Raw genomic sequence first — 21,385 nt, 5'->3', positions numbered from 1 at the left:
TTACAATTCATGTTTCTTTTAGACATTCGTGAAAAAATTATAACCTTGAAAAGTTCATTCATAAGAAGCAAAAGTAGGTAATTTAGTATTTTAACAGCATTACTGCGTTTTCGGTTTTGGAATATTAAGCTGTTAATATTAATTAAGACAGGACACTACAGACAAAACTTTTTTTCATGCACTAGTCAATTATGATATTTTGAGCCATTTTGTTTCCTTAACATGTCTTCTTAAGTGTTAATTTGTTATACTTTTCCTATTTGTCTTTAGAGCTTTTTTCCTTGAAAAATTTGAGAATTTTCTGCCCTGAAATTTCTACTTCATTCAACTGATTTATATAACATTTTATTCTTAAAAACATGGTGATATGGGTAGGGTATTGACATTATTTTTATTTATGTTGTGATAAAAACATATCCGAAATCCCTTTTATAAAAACCTTAATATGTCAGCAAAATGAAACAAGGATTTTAAACCTAGCTTTATTAATGTTCAGACGTCAAATGTATGCAAATTAGTGTATATTTCAATAGCTAATCCATCATTTGCATATTTAAGCATACTGTTTCAGAGAACTTGTAGGCTAAACCAAAACAATTGTCTTAACGTACGGTGGTAAATCAACTAGGTAAGTATGGTGATGTCTTATTTGAAAAAAAATTACCCTATTCACCTGTAGTAGTGTCTTGGAAATATTTATTATTCTTGGCTGTATTAGTGTGTACTGTTTATTTAAACAGACCGTTTATCAAAGATTCTTCCTCACTTACAGAGTTTGTATGGCTAATGATAAGTGCAGTATTACTCTTGACGCAGCAGGTGTACCGTTCCTGACGCAGTCTGTTCAGCCGTCTGCTGTCATCCCTCACGCGCTCACCGGTTATTTACCGGGCAACAGTTGCATCATTTGTCAACCGGTGCGGTACAGCAGCCCTACTTCAATACCTCGAGAACACGGAATCACGCATTTGCGCGCGCGTTACACGTTCTGTCGGTTCAGCTCGAGCGCGGTGAGTCAGTGAGGCGGGATTGGATTAGTCGCTGTGCGCTAGTCAGTCCTCGTTCTGTTGGCGGTACCGTAACCGGGCGGCATGAAACGGAATGCGGGCAACGATTAAAGCCTGTCGCACAGTCACAGAGACCGATACTCGCGTTCGCGGCTTTATCCGTTTGTGTTTTGTGTTTCCTGTAAGGCTGGAAAGATTGACGCGTTAAGAAGGTTATTCGGAGGCAGCGCTCACCCTGGAAGCACCATGGCCGGGGGAAGCGAGGAATCTGTGAATGGATCGTGGAAAAAGCAAGTGGATGACATCAGGAAGATATTTGAATTTAAGGAAATCCTCGGGACGTGAGTATGAATGATACTTTGACATTGTGAATGACTGACGGCGATCGTAATCTCCATATCAGAGAGTCAATATCCTCCAGTTTGCGTTCTCAAAGTTTGACATGTGAGAATATTGAGGTGAAATACTTCACGTAATCATCACATTAAACCCATATTTGCTGGGTTATAAATGGCTTAAAAAGTGAAAGCTTATTTTTCTGGCTCAGTGACTCGAGAAAATGTTGCGTTTTTTGTCCCTCATGAATATAACGTTATGTGTAAGGACAGGACACTCATTTGCATAAGCTATGTATATATCCTATGAAAATAAAAGCTGGTATAGACTATTGTATTTAGCCTGCTCTACTTATAGGCATATACTTATATTATTTATTCAGACGTTAATAGACAGGTTAAATAAATAAAAAAGACTTAATTTGCATCCCCCAGGTTATCTGTCAATCCTGTTACAATCATAAATAATTACTGAAATTAAATCTATCTATCTGTCTATCTGTCTCATGAAATCGATCATAATTAAAAAGATAATATATATTATAATCCTATATATAAATAAATATCAGCATTAAATAATTTTTCTAATAACACTTTACTTTCCATACATGTTTATATTATTTATTGAGATGTTAGTAGACTGGTTGAAATAAAAAAAAGACTTGAATTTGCATCCCCAGGTTATCCGTCAACCTGTTACCATGATATATAATTATTAAAATGAAATTTAATTCAATAAATGTAAAAATAAAACTATCATGTAATCATTTTTTTTTTAATCCTATTAGTGATTTAAAATCCTGCTTTCTTAAAATCACTATCTTACATTTTTTGTAGGGTTTGTCAGTCAACCCTGTTCCCATGATTTATAGGGTAAACAAATTGATTATAGACAGCTGGATGTTTGTAGCAATATCAGCTTTCTGCTTCTAATAAACACTTTGTTTCATGACCTTGAGCGCAAGACTAGTAATGGCTAAATGAACTGTAAAACTGTCTACCCTGTGACTAAGGTGATAGTGTATAACAGCAGTCCCTTATTTGTTCTTATAAACTGCATAGCTGCATATTGAACCAGACATATAATAGGGTGTTTTGATGTGGGCAATGTGGTCTGTATCAATGCATAATATGTATGCATTTTAAATCCATATTTAACCTACTTGGCATAGCGGGTTTTAATGTGCAGGCCTTCTTCAGTCACTTTTAATATCCCACATCCGGCAACATGGCCTTATGTTGACATGAACAACTGTTCCTCTTCTGTTGTAGCAGCAATGAAATATTCCTCACTTACAGAGTTTGTATGGCTAATGATAAGTGCAGTATTACTCTTGACGCAGCAGGTGTACCGTTCCTGACGCAGTCTGTTCAGCCGTCTGCTGTCATCCCTCACGCGCTCACCGGTTATTTACCGGGCAACAGTTGCATCATTTGTCAACCGGTGCGGTACAGCAGCCCTACTTCAATACCTCGAGAACACGGAATCACGCATTTGCGCGCGCGTTACACGTTCTGTCGGTTCAGCTCGAGCGCGGTGAGTCAGTGAGGCGGGATTGGATTAGTCGCTGTGCGCTGGTCAGTCCTCGTTCTGTTGGCGGTACCGTAACCGGGCGGCATGAAACGGAATGCGGGCAACGATTAAAGCCTGTCGCACAGTCACAGAGACCGATACTCGCGTTCGCGGCTTTATCCGTTTGTGTTTTGTGTTTCCTGTAAGGCTGGAAAGATTGACGCGTTAAGAAGGTTATTCGGAGGCAGCGCTCACCCTGGAAGCACCATGGCCGGGGGAAGCGAGGAATCTGTGAATGGATCGTGGAAAAAGCAAGTGGATGACATCAGGAAGATATTTGAATTTAAGGAAATCCTCGGGACGTGAGTATGAATGATACTTTGACATTGTGAATGACTGACGGCGATCGTAATCTCCATATCAGAGAGTCAATATCCTCCAGTTTGCGTTCTCAAAGTTTGACATGTGAGAATATTGAGGTGAAATACTTCACTTAATCATCACATTAAACCCATATTTGCTGGGTTATAAATGGCTTAAAAAGTGAAAGCTTATTTTTCTGGCTCAGTGACTCGAGAAAATGTTGCGTTTTTTGTCCCTCATGAATATAACGTTATGTGTAAGGACAGGACACTCATTTGCATAAGCTATGTATATATCCTATGAAAATAAAAGCTGGTATAGACTATTGTATTTAGCCTGCTCTACTTATAGGCATATACTTATATTATTTATTCAGACGTTAATAGACAGGTTAAATAAATAAAAAAGACTTAATTTGCATCCCCCAGGTTATCTGTCAATCCTGTTACAATCATAAATAATTACTGAAATTAAATCTATCTATCTGTCTATCTGTCTCATGAAATCGATCATAATTAAAAAGATAATATATATTATAATCCTATATATAAATAAATATCAGCATTAAATAATTTTTCTAATAACACTTTACTTTCCATACATGTTTATATTATTTATTGAGATGTTAGTAGACTGGTTGAAATAAAAAAAAGACTTGAATTTGCATCCCCAGGTTATCCGTCAACCTGTTACCATGATATATAATTATTAAAATGAAATTTAATTCAATAAATGTAAAAATAAAACTATCATGTAATCATTTTTTTTTTAATCCTATTAGTGATTTAAAATCCTGCTTTCTTAAAATCACTATCTTACATTTTTTGTAGGGTTTGTCAGTCAACACTGTTCCCATGATTTATAGGGTAAACAAATTGATTATAGACAGCTGGATGGTTGTAGCAATATCAGCTTTCTGCTTCTAATAAACACTTTGTTTCATGACCTTGAGCGCAAGACTAGTAATGGCTAAATGAACTGTAAAACTGTCTACCCTGTGACTAAGGTGATAGTGTATAACAGCAGTCCCTTATTTGTTCTTATAAACTGCATAGCTGCATATTGAACCAGACATATAATAGGGTGTTTTGATGTGGGCAATGTGGTCTGTATCAATGCATAATATGTAAATCCATAAAATCCATATTTAACCTACTTGGCATAGCGGGTTTTAATGTGCAGGCCTTCTTCAGTCACCCCACATCCGCCACATCCGGCAACATGGCCTTATGTTGACATGAACAACTGTTCCTCTTCTGTTGTAGCAGCCAGCAATTGGGTTGTTTTGACCCAGCGGTTGGGTTAAATGTTCAACCCAACCTTCTGGGTAGTAACCCAACCGCTGGGTCAAAACAACCCAATTGCTGGCTTTGTCCCTATTTTACACAGCACTGGGTTGTATTTAACCCAGCATTTTTTAGAGTGTAGTAATTCCTTGAAATAGACCAAGAGATGTCTATTTATATGGTGTACAGGGACTAAAAACAGGACAGGTATTTATTTTTATGTCCCTTAGAGAGAGAACATTTTTTTCATCTTTCACCATTTGTGTGGTTTTTATTTATTCATTTATTTTTTTACTTGTCCTGTAAACTGTGATAGTCCCTTAGCTGACACGTTCAGCACCATTGTAAAATGAACTATGGATAATTTTCAAAACAGTTAATCAGGAATTGATTGCAATGCATCTGTGCTATATCATAGTCTTTTACCATTCTTGTACTTAATTTAAATTAATTATTTAAAAAAAAAAATTTTTATTTAATTTGTTTCAATTTAGTGCCTTTTTAAAGATATGTTCATAAGGCACAGGATTATGGTCAGGTCACTGCTACCTCAAATATTTTATTTTATTACTTTTTATTTTGTTTTGTTTTGTTGTAAATTTAATTTACGTTTTCAATCCAGTGCCTTTTCCAAACATCTAATGATAATGTGTTTAAAGCAGATGATTGTGGTCAGGTCAGGCATAAATGATACTTAAAATATTTTATTTTATTTTATTTTGTTAATTTAATGTATGTCTATACAAGGCAGATGAGCTCAAATATTTATTTTATTTTATTTTTGTTTTATATTTTTAGTTAGTATTTATACTTTTATAATTTAATTTAAGTTTTCAATTCAGTACCTTTTCCAAACATCTAAAGATAATGTGTTTAAGGCAGATGATTATGGTCAGGTCAGGCATGAATCGTTCCTCAAATATCTTTTTTTATTTTATTTTATTTTGTTAATTTAATTTATTTCTATATAAGGCAGATTAGCTCAAATATTTATTTTATTGAATTTTATTAATTTAATTTATGTCTATATAAGGCAGATGAGCTCAAATTTTGTATCTTATTTTTTAATTTAATTTAAAAAAAAAAATTTTTAATTCAGTGCATTTTCCAAACATCTAAAAGATAATGTGTGTATAAGTCAGATGAGGATGCTTGGGTCACAAACAGACATTATAACACGATGGAGATTTGTATTACATAACGTTTTTACAATAGCACACCAAAAGTCTCTTACAAAAGGATTTACCGGCAGCTTTAGTGGATACAGACCAATCCTGACCTGTAAATGTTTTTATTTGTATAGAAGCTCCATTAGTCCCGCCAGTTACAATAGCTTTACACCTCATAGAGTATACTCCAAATTACATGCTTCCTTGTCCCAGACTCTGATACCGTATTACATCTCAGCGGTCCAACAGCAGGAATCACAAGTCGTGTTTGCACATGTGCTGATTGTCTCAATCTGACTGTTTGACTTGTATGACTGCAGAAGAGGGGAAAGACTATACAGTTTCCAGGTTTTCTGTTTCTCAAGTCTCGCTCTTTGCATGTCCAGATTATAATAGTTTTTTATTGTGTTGTGCACACACCATTGTAGAAGAGCTTTTAAGGTCATTCTAATGCTTGGAGGATGTCATTATTCCATTATTCCAGTCCCCCATTATTCCAGTCATTTGAGTTCTGATTTCAAAGATTATGGTGATTATGATGCAATGGCCATTCGTCATCACCAACAGCATGAATTACACCCTAAGTTTTCAAGTCTGCTCCTGGAGAAGACCCACTTCCTGCAGAGTTTAGCTTAACAAGCTAATAGAGGTCTTCGGGACTATACTTGAAAATTTGTAGCAGGTGTGTTGGAGCTGAAACTAACGGTGCGTCCGAAATCAGGTACCGTCTTAGTAGGTACTACGTTTGAGTTTGAACTTACTTCACGACTATTAAAAAAGTAGGTTCTATATTCGAATACTATGAATTCGGACATACTATAATTTTGGTATACTGCTTTTGTTGTTGTTGTTTTTTACATTTTTTAATTTTGCATGCTATATAGTAGGGAAGTATTTGATTTCGGATGCAGCTTAAAACTCTTTAGGAACAGGAACGAAGATCCCTAAATTATACCACCAAAAGTTTGAACACACTGGAGTGATTTTATTTGTCATGATCTTTAAACTTTTTGATCCAAAAGCTTATGCATAAATGCTTAAAATTGGTTTTGTAAAACATAAATGTATATATTAATTATATGTTTAATAAATTAAATTTTAAACTTATATGCACTACCATTCAAAGGTTTGGACCATGGTTTTTTTTTTTTTTGGAAAGAAATTCATATTTAATTTATCTTTATCAGTGAGAGTAAAGACTTTTACACTGTTACAAACAAAAATCTATTTCAAATAAATGCTGTTCTTTTGTTCTTTCTTTTGATCAAATAATTGCAGAAAAAATGTAGGCTATCACAGTTTCCATAAAAATATTATTATTACTAAAATATTAATATTACGTAAATAATGTATAACTGTTCTCAACATTGATAATAATATACTAAATGTTTCTTGAGCTGGAAATCAGCATATCAGAGTGATTTCTGAAGGTATCATGTGACACTGAAGTCTGGAGTAATGATGCTGAGAATTCAGATTTGCATCACAGGAATAAATTACATTTTAAAATATATTAAAATAGAAAAGCGTTATTTAAAATTGCAATAATATTTCACAATATTACTGTTTTTACTGTATTTAGATTAAATAAATGCAGCCTTGGTGAGCATAAGAGACTCCAGAAAATCTTCGACTCCACATTTTTGAACGGTAGTTTATATATTTAATATAGTCTAATATAAAAATAGAATTCCATTTGGTAGTAGATGTTAAAAGCTGTTGCAATGATGTGTGCTAAATTTGACCAAGAACAAGCATAAATCTAGAATATGTTTTGGATTATCTCTCTAGGATTTCCCATCCTGAAGATGACATGACATATTCTCTAATACGCCTTACACAAGATTTTCCAGATGCACTAAACTGAAAACCGCTCACAGACATGTTTGTTTAAAAATACATTCTTAGAAATCATAGAATTCAGCATGCAGATTTTGTATTTCTATAATAATAATGTACCAAGTTCCTATAGCACTTTTCCAGTTAGATTACTTTGGCAGAAAAGTTGTTTATTCTTCGTATTATTATTCATATTAAATTAAATTATACCTAGTTATTATTCATCTGTGCCTTTTATGATATCAGCTATGCTTTACAGTAAGTTAAAGATGTTTAGGCACTCTAAAACACTATTATATTATATATTCTGTAATGGGATGGAATCTGCATGCAAGCATGTTTTCGATTTATGCAAAGACAATGACACCTGTTGTTTTGGTTGTATGGCTTTGGCCGCATTTTATTTCTTGTCAGAAATAGCTCAGACTTTCCTACACACAATAAGTCAACAAAAACCTACACACAATCTCCACCCATCCACACAGTCTCTATTGTTCAAACTCCGTTTGTACCGCTTTAGGCATTTCTAAATGAGAAAATACCATCAGTGTAGTGTTAATCCGTTAATTTTAGATTAATCCCGTCTTAATCCTGTCACCTTCCAAGTGGAGGTGCTAGTTTTCCTGAATTAACCTGAGGTTGTGGTCGCGCAAGTTCAGTATGTCATTGTTGAAATGACAAAAAGTTCCTTTTTTGGTTGAATTATTCCTCTAAATAAATCTATTTTAGCTGCTCTGTTCTGAATTGAAGTTCCCTCACATCCCATAATGTGTGACTACACCCACATCCCATACGCTTATATATAGAGTTATAAAACTGACATTTGCTTGAGAAATTCAGCATTAGCATTGAGGTCATAAACCACATAGTCATGATATATGAAGACTAGTTCTTCCTCGTTAACCTCATGCTATGCAAATGAGGAGTGTAATAGGCAAACACATGCATGCTTTCCAGAGAAGAGCTTTGTTGCAAAATGTACTTTACAGTCAAGGAACACAAAGCACATGAAGGTCAGTGGATGTGGGTTAACGGTCATGCTTTCATAGCCTTTACCTCAAGGTGTGACACACATGGCATTGAGTTTCTGAAAGTTTACACTTCCTGTGGCTTTGATGATTTTCTCTGCTGTTGGTTGACTGACATCAGACTGATGGCAAAAATTGAAATAACTACTCTATTGCACTCTACTGTATATTAGTTAGAAAGATATTGTTCTTTTTTATTTATTTTATTAGGGCCCTCTTGGAATTGTTCTGTTTTTTTGTTTGTTTGTTTGTTTTTTTTTATTATTATTATTATTATTATTATTAATTAATTTAGTTTGTTTTGTTTTGTTTTGTTTTTGTGCTAGTTGAACTGAATCACCCAAATTATAGGTTTTGGGTTTTGTTTTGTATTCTTTTTCTTTTCTGGGTTTTGTTTTGTTTGGTTTTGTTTTGTATTTTTTTTTCTTTTCTGGGTTAAATTTTGTTTTGTTTTTTCGTGCAGCTTGTTGACTTGAGGTGTGCTATTACTTTCTAAACAATCAAATTTGCTATGTTCTGACTTGGCCCAATCAGAACCACTCTTTATTTTATGTTATTTTTATTATTATTTTATTTGCTTTGAATTATAGGGTTTGTTTTTTTTATTTGTTTTGTATTTTGGTTTGCGTTGGGTTTTTATTTCGTTTTTGTTTTTGTTTGTTTAGTTTTTTGGTGCTGTTTGTTGACTTGAGGTGTGCTATTACTTTCTATACAATTAAAGGGTTAGTTCACCCCAAAATAATAATTCTGTCATTAATTACTCACCCTCATGTCGTTCCAAACCCGTAAGACCTTCGTTCATCATCGGAGCACAAATTATGATATTTTTGATTAAATCAGAGAGCTCTCTGACCCTCCCATAGACAGCAAGGCAACTGTAATGTTCCCAGGTCCAGAAACGTAGTAAGGACATCTGTAAAACAGTCCATGTCACATCAGTGGCTCAACTTCAATTTTGCGAAGCTACGAGAATAATATTTTTTGTGCAAAGAAAACAGAAATTATGACTTTATTCAACAATTCTTCTCCCCCCCCACCTCGAACGTAAACAACGCTGATTACATTCTTGGGTACTCTCCATAATGGCGGAAGACTTGGGGGAGAAGAATTGTTAAATAAATTGTTATTTTTGTTTTCTTTGCGCACAAAAAGTATTATCGTAACTTCACAAAATTGAAGTTTTTTGAAAATTGACAGAATTTTCATTTTGGGGTGAACTAACCCTTTAAGTTTGTTGTGTTTTATTTTATTTTATATTAATTTCTTTTCTTTTGTTTCTTTTATTTATTGTTTATTTTAATGTTGACTTGAGGTGTGTTACCCATAACTCCCTTGCAACCAGTGCAATACCATTTTTATTTTATTTTTTATTCAATTTATTTTATTATTATTTGCTTCTTGCTGAATTGAATAATTTGAATTGCTGTTTTTCATGCTGCTTGTTGATGAGGTGTGTTATTACTTTCTAAACAATCACATTTATTTGTTTGTTTGTTTTGTTTGTTTGTGTGTGTGTGTGTGTGTGTGTGTGTGTGTGTGTGTGTGTGTGTGTGTGTTGCTAATTGACTATAGCGGTATGCTATTGCTTTCCAAACAATCAAATTTGCTATGTTTTATTTTGTCCTTCTTTTTTTTTTCTTTTTTCATTCTGCTTGTTGACGAGGTGTGCTATTACTTTCTAAACAATCATATTTACTATGTTCTGACTTGGCCCAATAAACAGTCACCTAGCAACCACCCATAACTCTCTAGCAACTGCATAGCAATGCATACCACTCTGAACATCTTAACAACCGCCTAGCAACTTCCTGGCAACCATCCATAACACTCCAGCACCGTTTGCACCGGAAAACACCGCTCACGTTGTCCTGTGAAAGATGTCTGAATTACATATGTGTTAAATCTGATGTTTAATGCACTCTGTTGTCTAATGCTGTTGTTTTTCTTCTAGTTTAATCCTTTGCAGAGATGAACGCTGCGCCCACTGCAATCTCACACTCTTATATGAACACATAGCTTACAAAGTACTCAACCTGCTGGGCGCTCAGCCAATGAGTCACTACATTTCTAGCCTCCTGAAGGGCTTACGTTTCAATCGCAGATGAGAGTTAAATTTTAAAGTTTAAGAAACAGATGACAAATGCTTCATTTTGGCAAAGCACCAAGCCCTATATTTGGTAAATGGTTCAGGAAACCTTTTGACTGAAATACGGCCTTTTGTTACAAGCTTTCCGGATTGCGGCGAGTGCTCATGTTAGTGTTTGTAAATGACTGTGTGTGCCGAGGAATTAAAGCGGATTTTCAGTGACCAATAAAGGCTTAGCTGCAAGCCACAATGGCCAACTGATTACACATAGTGCATATGATACAACATCCCTACAGAATCACAGCAGACATGAATGTGTGCGTACAGATTTGGCTTTGGTTTAAACAAATATTTGAAGAAGTACAGACATTTTAAGTGGGTCCTTAGTATTTGAAATGCTCATAAATAGGTTAAATCAAATGATTGTGCAGTATTTTTTTATTTTATTTTGTTACTGTCTGTCTGGCTGTCTACTGTTTTTTTTGTTTTTTGTTTTTTTTTTGTTTTATGCTTCTGCCCCTTTGTAGGCTGTTTGAAGCACTGCTATTTTATTTTATTTTATTTATACTTCTCTCCCTTTGTAGGCTGCCTATAATTTTTTTATTTTATGCTTCTGTCCCTTTTTTATTTTATTTTATGCTTCTGTCCCTTTTTTATTTTATTTTATGCTTCTGTCCCTTTGTAGGCTGTCTAAAGCATTTTTTATTTATTTATTTTATTTTCCCTTTGTAGTCTGTCTAAATCACTAGTTTATTTATTTATTTATTTATTATACTTCTGCCCCACAAATGCTTATTTTATTTTATTTTATTTTATTTTATTTTATTTTATTTTATTTTATTTTGGTTCTGTCCCTTTGTATGCTGTCTAACAACTGTTTTTTATTTTATTTTGTTTGATGCTTCTGCCTCTTTGTAGGCTGCCTTAAGCACTACTATTTTTATTTTATTTAATAATTGTTTCTTTTTATTTTATGCTTCTGTCCCTTTGTAGGCTTTCTAAAGCATTTTTTTATTTATTTATTTTTATTTTCCCTTTGTAGGCTGTCTAAATCACTAGTTTGTTTGTTTATTTATTTATTTATTTATTTACTATGCTTCTGCCCCACAACTGCTTATTTTATTTTATTCTAGGCTGTCTTGTTTTATTGTATGTTTAATTTAATGTTTATTTTATGTTTTATTTAATTTTGTTCTATTTTATTCTGGCTATCTAAAGCACTACTAATTAATTTTTTTATTTTATTGTATTATGCAATTTTCATTATTGTTTCAGACTATTACACTCTACTATACGCTGCTTACCTTGCAAGCACCTTATTTTGTTTCTGTCCTTTTTCTGTATTCAAAAAAATCTCCAACCACTATTTTACACTTAGCCTTTCTTTCATGCTTTTTTCCAGTGGGGCGTTTTCTGAGGTGGTCCTGGCCCAAGAGAAGGCCACAGGAGAGATGTACGCCGTGAAATGCATTCCAAAAAAAGCACTAAGAGGAAAAGAGAGCGGAATAGAAAATGAGATTGCAGTGCTGAGGAAGTAAGTATTCTAAAAGCTCCCAAAATAACAAACCCAACACCCATTACATGCTTTACACAAGTTCCTCAGCTACAGAAACACTAAAGTTCAAAGGAAGCTGTTAGTGGGAGTTTGAGCCTTTCTCCACAGAGCGAGAGAGATGACTCAGCCTTTACGACACGCCCCTCACAGCCTCCTACCTTTACTGACTCCTACCTGTCCCTGTCAAAAGCGTCGGAAGCATTTTAAAGGCCGTACAAATGATTCACGTGGCCTCCGCCGCAGACCTCTATTCACCGCACGTTGAGGCCGAGCGCAGGTCCGTGGTTGTCATGGTAAAACGTTGGCGAGTAAAAACGCTGCAGCTTGCAGCTGGATTGGAGATGCAGTGGTCAGAATGATAGAATCTTTGTTTAGCGAGTTACATTTGGGAATTTCTTTTGTTTTCACCATCTGCATGAATAAAATAGCTCAACATACCAGCCCAGAACGTATGCTGTGGTGTACGGGAACGAACTTCTGCCATCCAAAACAAAGGCTTCATAATCCACTCATGTGCGGCTCTGGTTTGCTGTGATTGATCAATTATTTCATCTGTTCTTTTCAGGATCAAGCATGAGAACATTGTGGCACTGGAAGACATTTATGAGAGCCCCACTCATTTGTATCTTATTATGCAACTGTGAGTAGAATCTGTTTGCTACTTCAATGAATGCTTTAAGTCTGCAGAGTCTTTGGAAGGGAGCCAAACGATGTGAAGCAGGTTTGCAAGATGGAAAGCTTGAAACACTTAAGAAGAAATCTGTTCTTGTTGTGTGACTGTTGAATTTCAATTCAATTCGATGTCCTGTGGGGCGTCCAACTCATGACTTGAAAGGGAGCCAATTCTTATTTTGATTCATGCACAAGCCTGCTGCTGTTGTTTGAAATCATTTTATTGATCTGAACAACTGATGATTTCCCCAGTCTCCATCCATAATCTATAGGTTGACATGAGAAACATTAGCATTTTTTGTTTTTGAACCCAGATTTAAAAATGGGGTGTTTTTTTATTTTATTTTATTTATGGTTTGCTGCTTGTTGAATTGAATAATCTGAATTGGGTTTTATTTTTTGTTTTGTTTTTTCCCTTTGATTTGTTTTGTTTTCTTTTTTTCTTTTCTTTTTTTTTTTGCTTTGCTTTGCTTTTTGTTGCTTTTGGCCCAGTAAATAAATACTTAACCACCTATAAATTCCAAGCAACCACATATTAATGCATGTAATTTAACCATTCTTTTTATTAATTTTTTTATTTTGCTGCTTGTTGAATTGAATTAATAATGGGTTTTTGTTAATGGGGGGGGGTGTTCCTTTGTTTTGGTTTGGTTTGCTCTTTGGGTTTTTTTGGTTTGCTTTTGGTTTTGTTTTGTTTTGTTTTTCATGCTGCTTATTGACTGAAGGTGTGCTATTACTTTTCTGAACAATCAAATTTTCTATATTCTGACTTGGCCCAATAAACAAATACCTACCAACCACCCAGAAATCCCTGGCAACCACATATTAATGCATTTATTTTAACTACTCTTTAACTTTTTATTTTATTTCATTTCATTGATTTTTTAATTTATTTTTAATGATCATTTTAATTATTTTTATTGTATTTATTTTATTTTACAAAGTGAATAAAAAAGCTATAATGAAGTAGAAAACATATACTGTTCAAAAGTTTGGGTGTCAGTATATATTTTCTGTAAGAAATTAATCCTTTTATTCATCAAGGATGCATTACATTTTAGTGACAGTAATCAGTAATATATATACCTGCATGTAATTTTGACTTTTATAACTAAGTATTATATGTTATTAAAAAAACATTTGTTAAAAACAGATTTCTTTTATTTTTCAGTGTGTCAGGTGGGGAGTTGTTTGATCGTATCGTAGAGAGGGGTTTCTACACGGAGCAGGATGCCAGCGCGTTAATCAAGCCGGTTCTGGATGCAGTTAACTACCTGCATTCACTGGGGATAGTCCACCGAGACCTGAAGGTGATGATTTCCCTTGACTGATTTCCTTCACACCAAAACAAATCGATATACTTTCACTATACAGTATATAGGAAGCTGGAACATGAGGCATGAAAGGACACCGCACTGCGATCACTCACTTCCACTTCAGTGGAAACAAGACGTACGGTGTAAAATAACTCCCTGTGACTTTTAAACCTTATCACCTTCTCTCATCTCCTGACAGCCAGAGAATCTGCTCTATTATAACCCACATGAAGAATCCAAGATTATGATAAGTGATTTCGGGCTGTCCAAGATGGAGGGTGCAGCCAATGACATCATGTCCACAGCCTGTGGAACGCCGGGATATGTGGGTAAATATCAGTGTTATTCTGCACCGAATCTGAAGATTTAATAAAATGATTGTCATTTTATTGGTAAAAAACTGTTAATTGGTTAACGGTAAGTTTCTTTATATGGTAAAAAAAAAAAAAAAAACTAATAGATCTATACTGTTACAGTACAATACTGTTAAATATACAGTTTTTTAAAAAGTGAAAAAGAACAAGTCATCTTATACTGTAACTGTACACTGAAAAACCATAAACTGACATTCCTAGAGTTCTCCCATTTGATGGTTGTTCACTGAAATAACTATGTCTTATATAAGTTTTTTTTTCTGATCAGTTATGTACATAAGGGTTTTATTAATAAATATTGCATCAATTTAGTGTCATTTCTCTTTACCACCTGTGTTTTTAAAGTATTTGTCATTGTATTGTAAAGGTAAAATAATAGATATTTTAGTCATTTGGTATGTTAGTATTATGACACTTACAAAATGTATGCATTTTTTAACCATACTGCCATTTTTACCGCAAATTTCACTGATAATTTTTTTTTTAACAGTATACTTAAAGGAATAGTTCATGCAAATATAAAATTTGGTGTTTCAAATCCATATGTTTTTGTTTCCATATTCATATGTTTCATATCCATTTATTTTGATATAAAATATACAAATATAAAATATTTTACAATTTCTGTGCAAATTGTATACTATGAAGTGATAATGTGTACTTGTCTGTCAAGTCCAAAAAAGCACAAAAAAAGTGGTTAAGAAGCAAATTTGTTTCCAAAACGGGATAATAAAAAAAAAAAAAGGAATAGCAATTTATTAAATCTCACAATTAAGTCATTTTTCTTGCAATTGTCAGTTAACATCTTACAGTTCTTGACTTTTTTTCTCACAATTACGAGTTTATATCTTGCAATTCTGACTTTTTTTCTGAGAATTGTGAGAAAAAAGTCTGAATTGTGAGATAAAATATTGCAATTATCTCTTTCATTTTTTATTACATGACAGAAAAAAGCTATAGACATGAGATGATCAAAATGATGATTCAATTTGTTTTGGGGTCAGTTATCCATAATTACCCTTTTACACTTTAGTAAATGTATCATTTCATTTGTTTTCTCTGTCTTTTATTACTTCAGCTCCAGAGGTATTAGCACAGAAACCTTACAGCAAAGCTGTGGACTGCTGGTCTATAGGAGTGATTGCTTACATCTTGTGAGTGTTTTTTAACCCCATATGAAACACACTTGGTTGCTTTCCAAACCATTTTTACAGTCATTATTTTAAAATACTCATCACTTTTGAATCCTCGCCCTCCTCAGGTTGTGTGGATACCCTCCGTTTTATGACGAGAATGACTCCAAACTTTTTGAGCAAATATTGAGGGCCGAATACGAGTTTGATTCCCCGTATTGGGACGATATTTCTGATTCAGGTGTGTATAGCATTGGAAACCACTGTGAAATGAATCGTATATTAAACAGACCTCATTTACTCACCCTCATGTCATTCCAGACCACAAAAGAAGATATTTTGAAGAATGTTGGCAACTCATTGGGTCCCATTGACTTCCATAGTGATAAACTGAAACGAATGAGATAAACTCTACATTTATTCGTATCAGCTTCAGTATTGGAGAAAATGACACCTTTCTTCACCTCTTTTTGTCTCTTCTACCCACTTAAATGCCATCAAGTATGACTTGGCTTTCTTGTGTTTACTTGTCACTGAGTCACGACTTTTTTTCCCCATGAGCACCACTTTAATAAGGGTTTTTTGAAAGTAACATTGTGGTATTGCAGCCAGATATAAATCAGCAGTTGAAAAGCATTTTCTGGTGCCAGGCCATTCGGCATCATTTGAAAATAACAACTCGACACCCACACCACAAGCTGTTCCCTGGTGTCTGGGGAAGTGTAGGAGGGTGTCATTTTTCACAATTAGAACTGCACCCTTGTGCAACTGATTCAGGTGTCTTTATTTTCACATTTGTGTTGTTTCATAGCTAAAGACTTCATTAGTAACCTGATGCAGAAAGATCCAGAAAAGAGGCTCACTTGTGAAGAGGCTCTTCGGCATCCGTGGTGAGTGACCAGAAATATAGACACAATGTGTTTACATCCTTTCGCATGAAAAACCCTGGGGTTATATTAGTTGCTGCTGGTTTAAGGTTTTAGTTGCTGTTAATAACATTAAGCATAAGGTAAATTAGGACATTGAAATGACTGGGAAATAATGGTCCAATCATCCTGAATTATATAATATAATCCTATTATATTATATTATATTATATTATATTACAAAACTACTTCAGTCTGTGTGCATTGAATTTATTTAATACACGAGTTCCACAATTTGAGTTGAATTACTGAAATAAATGAACTTTTCCACGACATTCTAATTTATTGAGATGCACCTGTATAAATAATATTTATTCATATGCATTACAATAATGAGAACTGGGAATATCAAAAATGTCAAAATGCAAAAAAAGTGTCAAAAACTAAAAAAGGGTCTAAAATAGGCCTATTTTTGTATATATTACGTAAGAATTTATATACACAGTTCAAAAGTAGGCATTAAATTGATGAAAAGTGACAGTAAAGACTTTTGTTACAAAATGTTTGTATTTCAAATAAATGCTGTTTTTCTGAATATGAACTTTCAATTCATCACTGAATCCTGACAAGGCACAAATCAGAATATTAGAATGATTTCTGAAGGATCATGTGACACTGAAGACTGGAGTGATGGCTGCTGAAAATTCAGCATCGCATTACAGAAATAAATTACATTTTAAAATATATTAAAATTAAAAAATTGGTATTTTATGTTTAAATTTTAGATCAAATAAATGCAGCCATGGTGAGCATGAAAGATGTATGTATGTGTGTATATATATACAGTATATATATAAATCTTAAAAATTACATATAATAAATTATATAATATTAATTATTACCTTGCAAGAAGTGTAATTATATTCATCTCATGATGTTATTGAGCACAGGGTTACTAGTGTACTAAAACAAAACTGAATCAATTTTTTTAAAATTACTTGAACATTAACTTTTATTTTATTTTTATTTCAGTATTTTATTTTAGCCAGTAGCCAACATTTCTCATTTTAACTTAATGTACTAAAATAACTAAACCTAACACTAAAATACAAATGAATAAAAATATAGACATTTAAAAAAAAAAAAAGTAATGAAAATTAAACATAATTATAATAAAATTAAAAGATGAAATAAACAACAAAATGGAAAAATTAAACTTATTTAAAATATAAATGGAAACTATAATAGTATCTCAATGATACTAAAATAACACTGGAGCACAAAGCTTCATGTTTTTACGTTATATAGTTGTACTCAAGACTCTGCCTCCTTCTGGATGCCAGATGATACGACAGGATGTCCAACTGCTGACTCTCCTCTGATTGCAGGATAGCTGGTGATACTGCGCTCTGTAAGAACATCCACGAATCAGTCAGCCGACAGATGAAGAAGAACTTTGCCAAAGCAAAATGGCGAGTAAGTGACCACTTCCTTTCCTCCTTCCTCCAAAAAGAAATTTTACATTGAACAGCATGAAAGGTGATTTCAAATTCTGTATTCTTCTCTCACAGCAAGCGTTTAACGCTACCGCAGTGATCAGACATATGAGGCGTCTTCAGCTCGGCAGCAGTATGGATTCCTCTCAACACAGGAAGCAGAATCTAACATCCATGCCAGGGAAGAGTCAGTCGGTCGATGTTTCCTCAGTCAACCGCAACGACTGTAAGTTTTTGCCTTAATTTTTCATGAAACTCACAAGACTTTTGTTGACCAACTTGAGTTACTCATCAGCAGTGATGTGCTGTGTGTTGTATTATGTCGTATTGTCAAACAGCCCTTGAGGAGGGTGTTATCTTTGTCTAGGTTCGTCTGAGCGGCACACGCGGCCATCCACGGTCACTACCATCATCACTGGCTCCAAATGACGTCACTTCTTGTCAGACTGCTCACTTGACTGTTGCACTTTGTGGAAAGAGGTGTTTTCTTCTATTTAACTTCCATTGTCCACAGTCGCCCAATCAAACCAGTTTTCCTTTCTGGAAAGCCAATGGAGTGCTATGAAACAAGACCGATTCATAAATAGTGGCCTGTGTGAATTTCAGGGGACTGTTTTATGTGGCTGTTGAATGGAGATTACGAACCTTGAGATGAAGAACATCTGCTCTGAGTCTTAATAGAAGATAAAAAGGTGTAGATAAAACGATTTTCATTCATTAAAGAGTTCTCGTAACGTTTTGCTGCTTTATTTCTACCTGCTGCTGCTTTGAAGAACCAAACGATAAAGGATGTGAGATTCAAATACAGGCTTTAAACCAATAGCCACGTTTATTGTCATCCAATAGGTATATACATGAAATTCGGTCCTGGATGCGTCTGGCATTTATTAATCAGAGAATGAAGGATGTGAATATTGTATAAACAAACAGTAGTGTGTCGTTTAACGTTTTTATCAGCAATTTGTTAATATCAGTGAAAGAATCTGGAGTGATTTGTGTCAAATGTTTCTGAAGGTATAAAATGATGGTGAAAAGTACTATTTTGTGTATGTTTTGGATTTATTTAGTAAGCTTTGCTTTTTTAAAATGACTTGGTCACACTTTACATTGCAGTGATTATGTTGCATTGTAATATTTTGTGTAAATTCAGCTATTTATTGCTATTGCCACTTACTATTAATAGTACATTATTATTATTATTAAATATATGTAATATAGAAACTGTAATGTAAACTGTTATCATAATTTAGTTCTTTCAATTGTGGCTAATGAGGAAATTGATAAACGCTTGACCAATAACGTGTTTGTTTTATCACAGATCTATATGAAAAGTACCAGCTTCAGTGACGGACATTTGTATTTGCTGATCTTGTGTTTCAGGGAAGCGAAAACGATTCAAATTTCACACATCGCACTTTTCCAAGTTTAACTGAAGCTGTTTTGATATGATGTGTCCACTGATATACTACCGTGAGAGATTCAAACAGTTTCTGCTCTAAATCTTGCATGTCATCCTGGTCTTCATACCGGCCCTCAGAATTTAGCAGCTGCGTGCTGGTTCTTTCATTCAGGTCGCAGAAATGATGTAAGCAGTGTTTTCTCTAGTAGATTTGTTCTGTGATGAGTGTATGGTTTCAAATTTTCATTAAAGACAAAGATAACACCAGATTTATTGTTGACTTACTGTGATGCAACCTAAAGTAGCTGTTACAAAGATTTACAATATGAAATGTTTGTGTTAAATATAACACTTTACATTGTCCCAGCACAAAATTAATAAAAATCGGGTTACTTTGAATGATTAAATGACTTGCGTCATTATAGTGTGTGACGAAATGTTCAATAGATTTTAAACTAGCCATAAAAATAACGATTGGCGAGTTTAGTCATACAGTAAGGGTTATGAAAGCCTACATATGAAAAAACAATCCGATCTCATGAAAGTGCGTATAAATAGTACGCCAAATAAATACGCAGTGGGTAGGATTAGGGTTGTGGGGTAGATGCGTATCATATGCACGCCAACAAATTTAGTATCATATGCACGCGAAAACTGCGTATTATATGCACGCCAAACACATGCGTATCATATGCACGCCAACAAATTTAGTATCATATGCACGCGAAAACTGCGTATTATATGCACGCCAAACACATGCGTATCATATGCACGCCAACAAATTTAGTATCATATGCACGCGAAAACTGCGTATTATATGCACGCCAAACACATGCGTATCATATGCACGCCAAAGTCCATTTTTGCGTATCAATACCACGAGTTTTCGTTTTTATTTGATGTACTATTTATACGCACTTTCATGAGACCTTCTTAAAGAACTATGATACATGGATTACATACGTTCTGCATGCATGGATACACATATAAGGCTACGTTCTTTTGCGCTATTGTGTGCATGTTTACTGCAGACATTGTGCCGAAACGCCTTCACAGAAATCTACTGTAAAGTACTGTAAAGCTCTCTACCCGTTCTGTTGTAGTTATCCGCTGTTTTACACCGTGTGTCGGTTGTACTCGTAAGATGGGTCGAGGTCGTCGTAGTGAAACTCTCTCCACTGCTCTGTCTTTTCTCTGGTGCGCTCGTCTTGCTCTGGAGGAGAGTAAAAATGCAGGAATTTTAGCTTTAACTATGTATTCAGATGATTACACATAGGCCTTCACAGTACTAGATATAATATTTGAGTAATTGTGTAAATATTTGATGCTATACTGCACTAGCATGACCATGTGCATGATTGGCAAGTATAGCTACTGTAGGCTACAGACATAAAGACATACAGATTTAAATATAGCTTTATTACATGCTATTAGTTTTGTATTGTCACAAATGATCAATTCTATATATTTATATATCAGGCAATTTCTCTCACATAGCAATGGCATTTATTGTATTATATAGGCGTAGTGTATTTTTTCAGTAGGGCCTATTTTGAAAAGTATATGCAAGATATTAAAACAATATTACAGTAAATAATGAATAAAAATTATTTTTTTTTAATAATGAAATTATGAAATACGGCATGGAATGTTGCAATTAATAAATAAACAATAAAATGTAAGTATAAGTAAATAAAGTAAATAAGGTGTGAAATAAATGTATTTATTAAATATATGAAATACCACCTGAAATTAAATATGCCTTAAAATTAAAAACCTTATGAAATATTAAATTAAATGCACCTTGAAATAAAATGAAACAAATCATTCTATCACAGAATATTCAAATATATAATTAAATGTTTCAGTTAGCCTATTAAATATATATATATATATATATATATATATATGTGTGTGTGTGTGTGTGTGTGTGTGTGTGTGTGTGTGT

The 21,385-nt window shown here is 34.0% G+C and overlaps 2 protein-coding genes across 4 annotated transcripts in view; one reads left to right on the top strand and one right to left on the bottom strand.

Moving 5' to 3' along the window:
- The first annotated feature begins 824 nt into the window (after positions 1-824).
- Positions 825-19,119, top strand: LOC107673301 (calcium/calmodulin-dependent protein kinase type 1D-like). Of its 3 annotated transcripts, none has more exons than XM_016466842.1 (11): positions 825-1,348; positions 12,029-12,160; positions 12,747-12,821; positions 14,025-14,163; positions 14,369-14,498; positions 15,622-15,697; positions 15,805-15,917; positions 16,488-16,566; positions 17,931-18,018; positions 18,114-18,264; positions 18,406-19,119. In XM_016466842.1, exons 1-11 carry the CDS (start codon positions 1,254-1,256, stop codon positions 18,465-18,467), a joined length of 1,140 nt encoding a protein of 379 aa, XP_016322328.1. In that variant the 5' UTR covers positions 825-1,253; the 3' UTR covers positions 18,468-19,119. The 3 variants fall into 3 exon arrangements, with proteins under 3 accessions (XP_016322328.1, XP_016322327.1, XP_016322329.1); XM_016466841.1 differs by lacking the exon at positions 825-1,348 and adding an exon at positions 2,704-3,217; XM_016466843.1 differs by lacking the exon at positions 825-1,348 and adding an exon at positions 2,704-3,217 and having other exon boundaries at positions 18,377-19,119.
- A 1,189-nt stretch (positions 19,120-20,308) lies between these two features.
- LOC107673257 (unique cartilage matrix-associated protein-like) overlaps positions 20,309-21,385 on the bottom strand; it is a 3,271-nt gene continuing 2,194 nt past the window's right edge. Inside the window, exon 5 of the mRNA XM_016466774.1 lies at positions 20,309-20,650. Within this exon, the coding sequence (XP_016322260.1) occupies positions 20,553-20,650 (98 nt within the window). The 3' untranslated portion in view covers positions 20,309-20,552. The remainder of the gene's footprint in view (positions 20,651-21,385) is intronic.

Source organism: Sinocyclocheilus anshuiensis, unplaced genomic scaffold, assembly GCF_001515605.1.
Source record: "Sinocyclocheilus anshuiensis isolate Anshui unplaced genomic scaffold, SAMN03320099.WGS_v1.1 scaffold68, whole genome shotgun sequence".
In the NCBI taxonomy this organism is placed as follows: Eukaryota; Metazoa; Chordata; class Actinopteri; order Cypriniformes; family Cyprinidae; genus Sinocyclocheilus; species Sinocyclocheilus anshuiensis.
The sequence above is the reverse complement of the archived record's forward strand: the minus strand, read 5'-3'. Positions and strand labels throughout refer to the sequence as shown.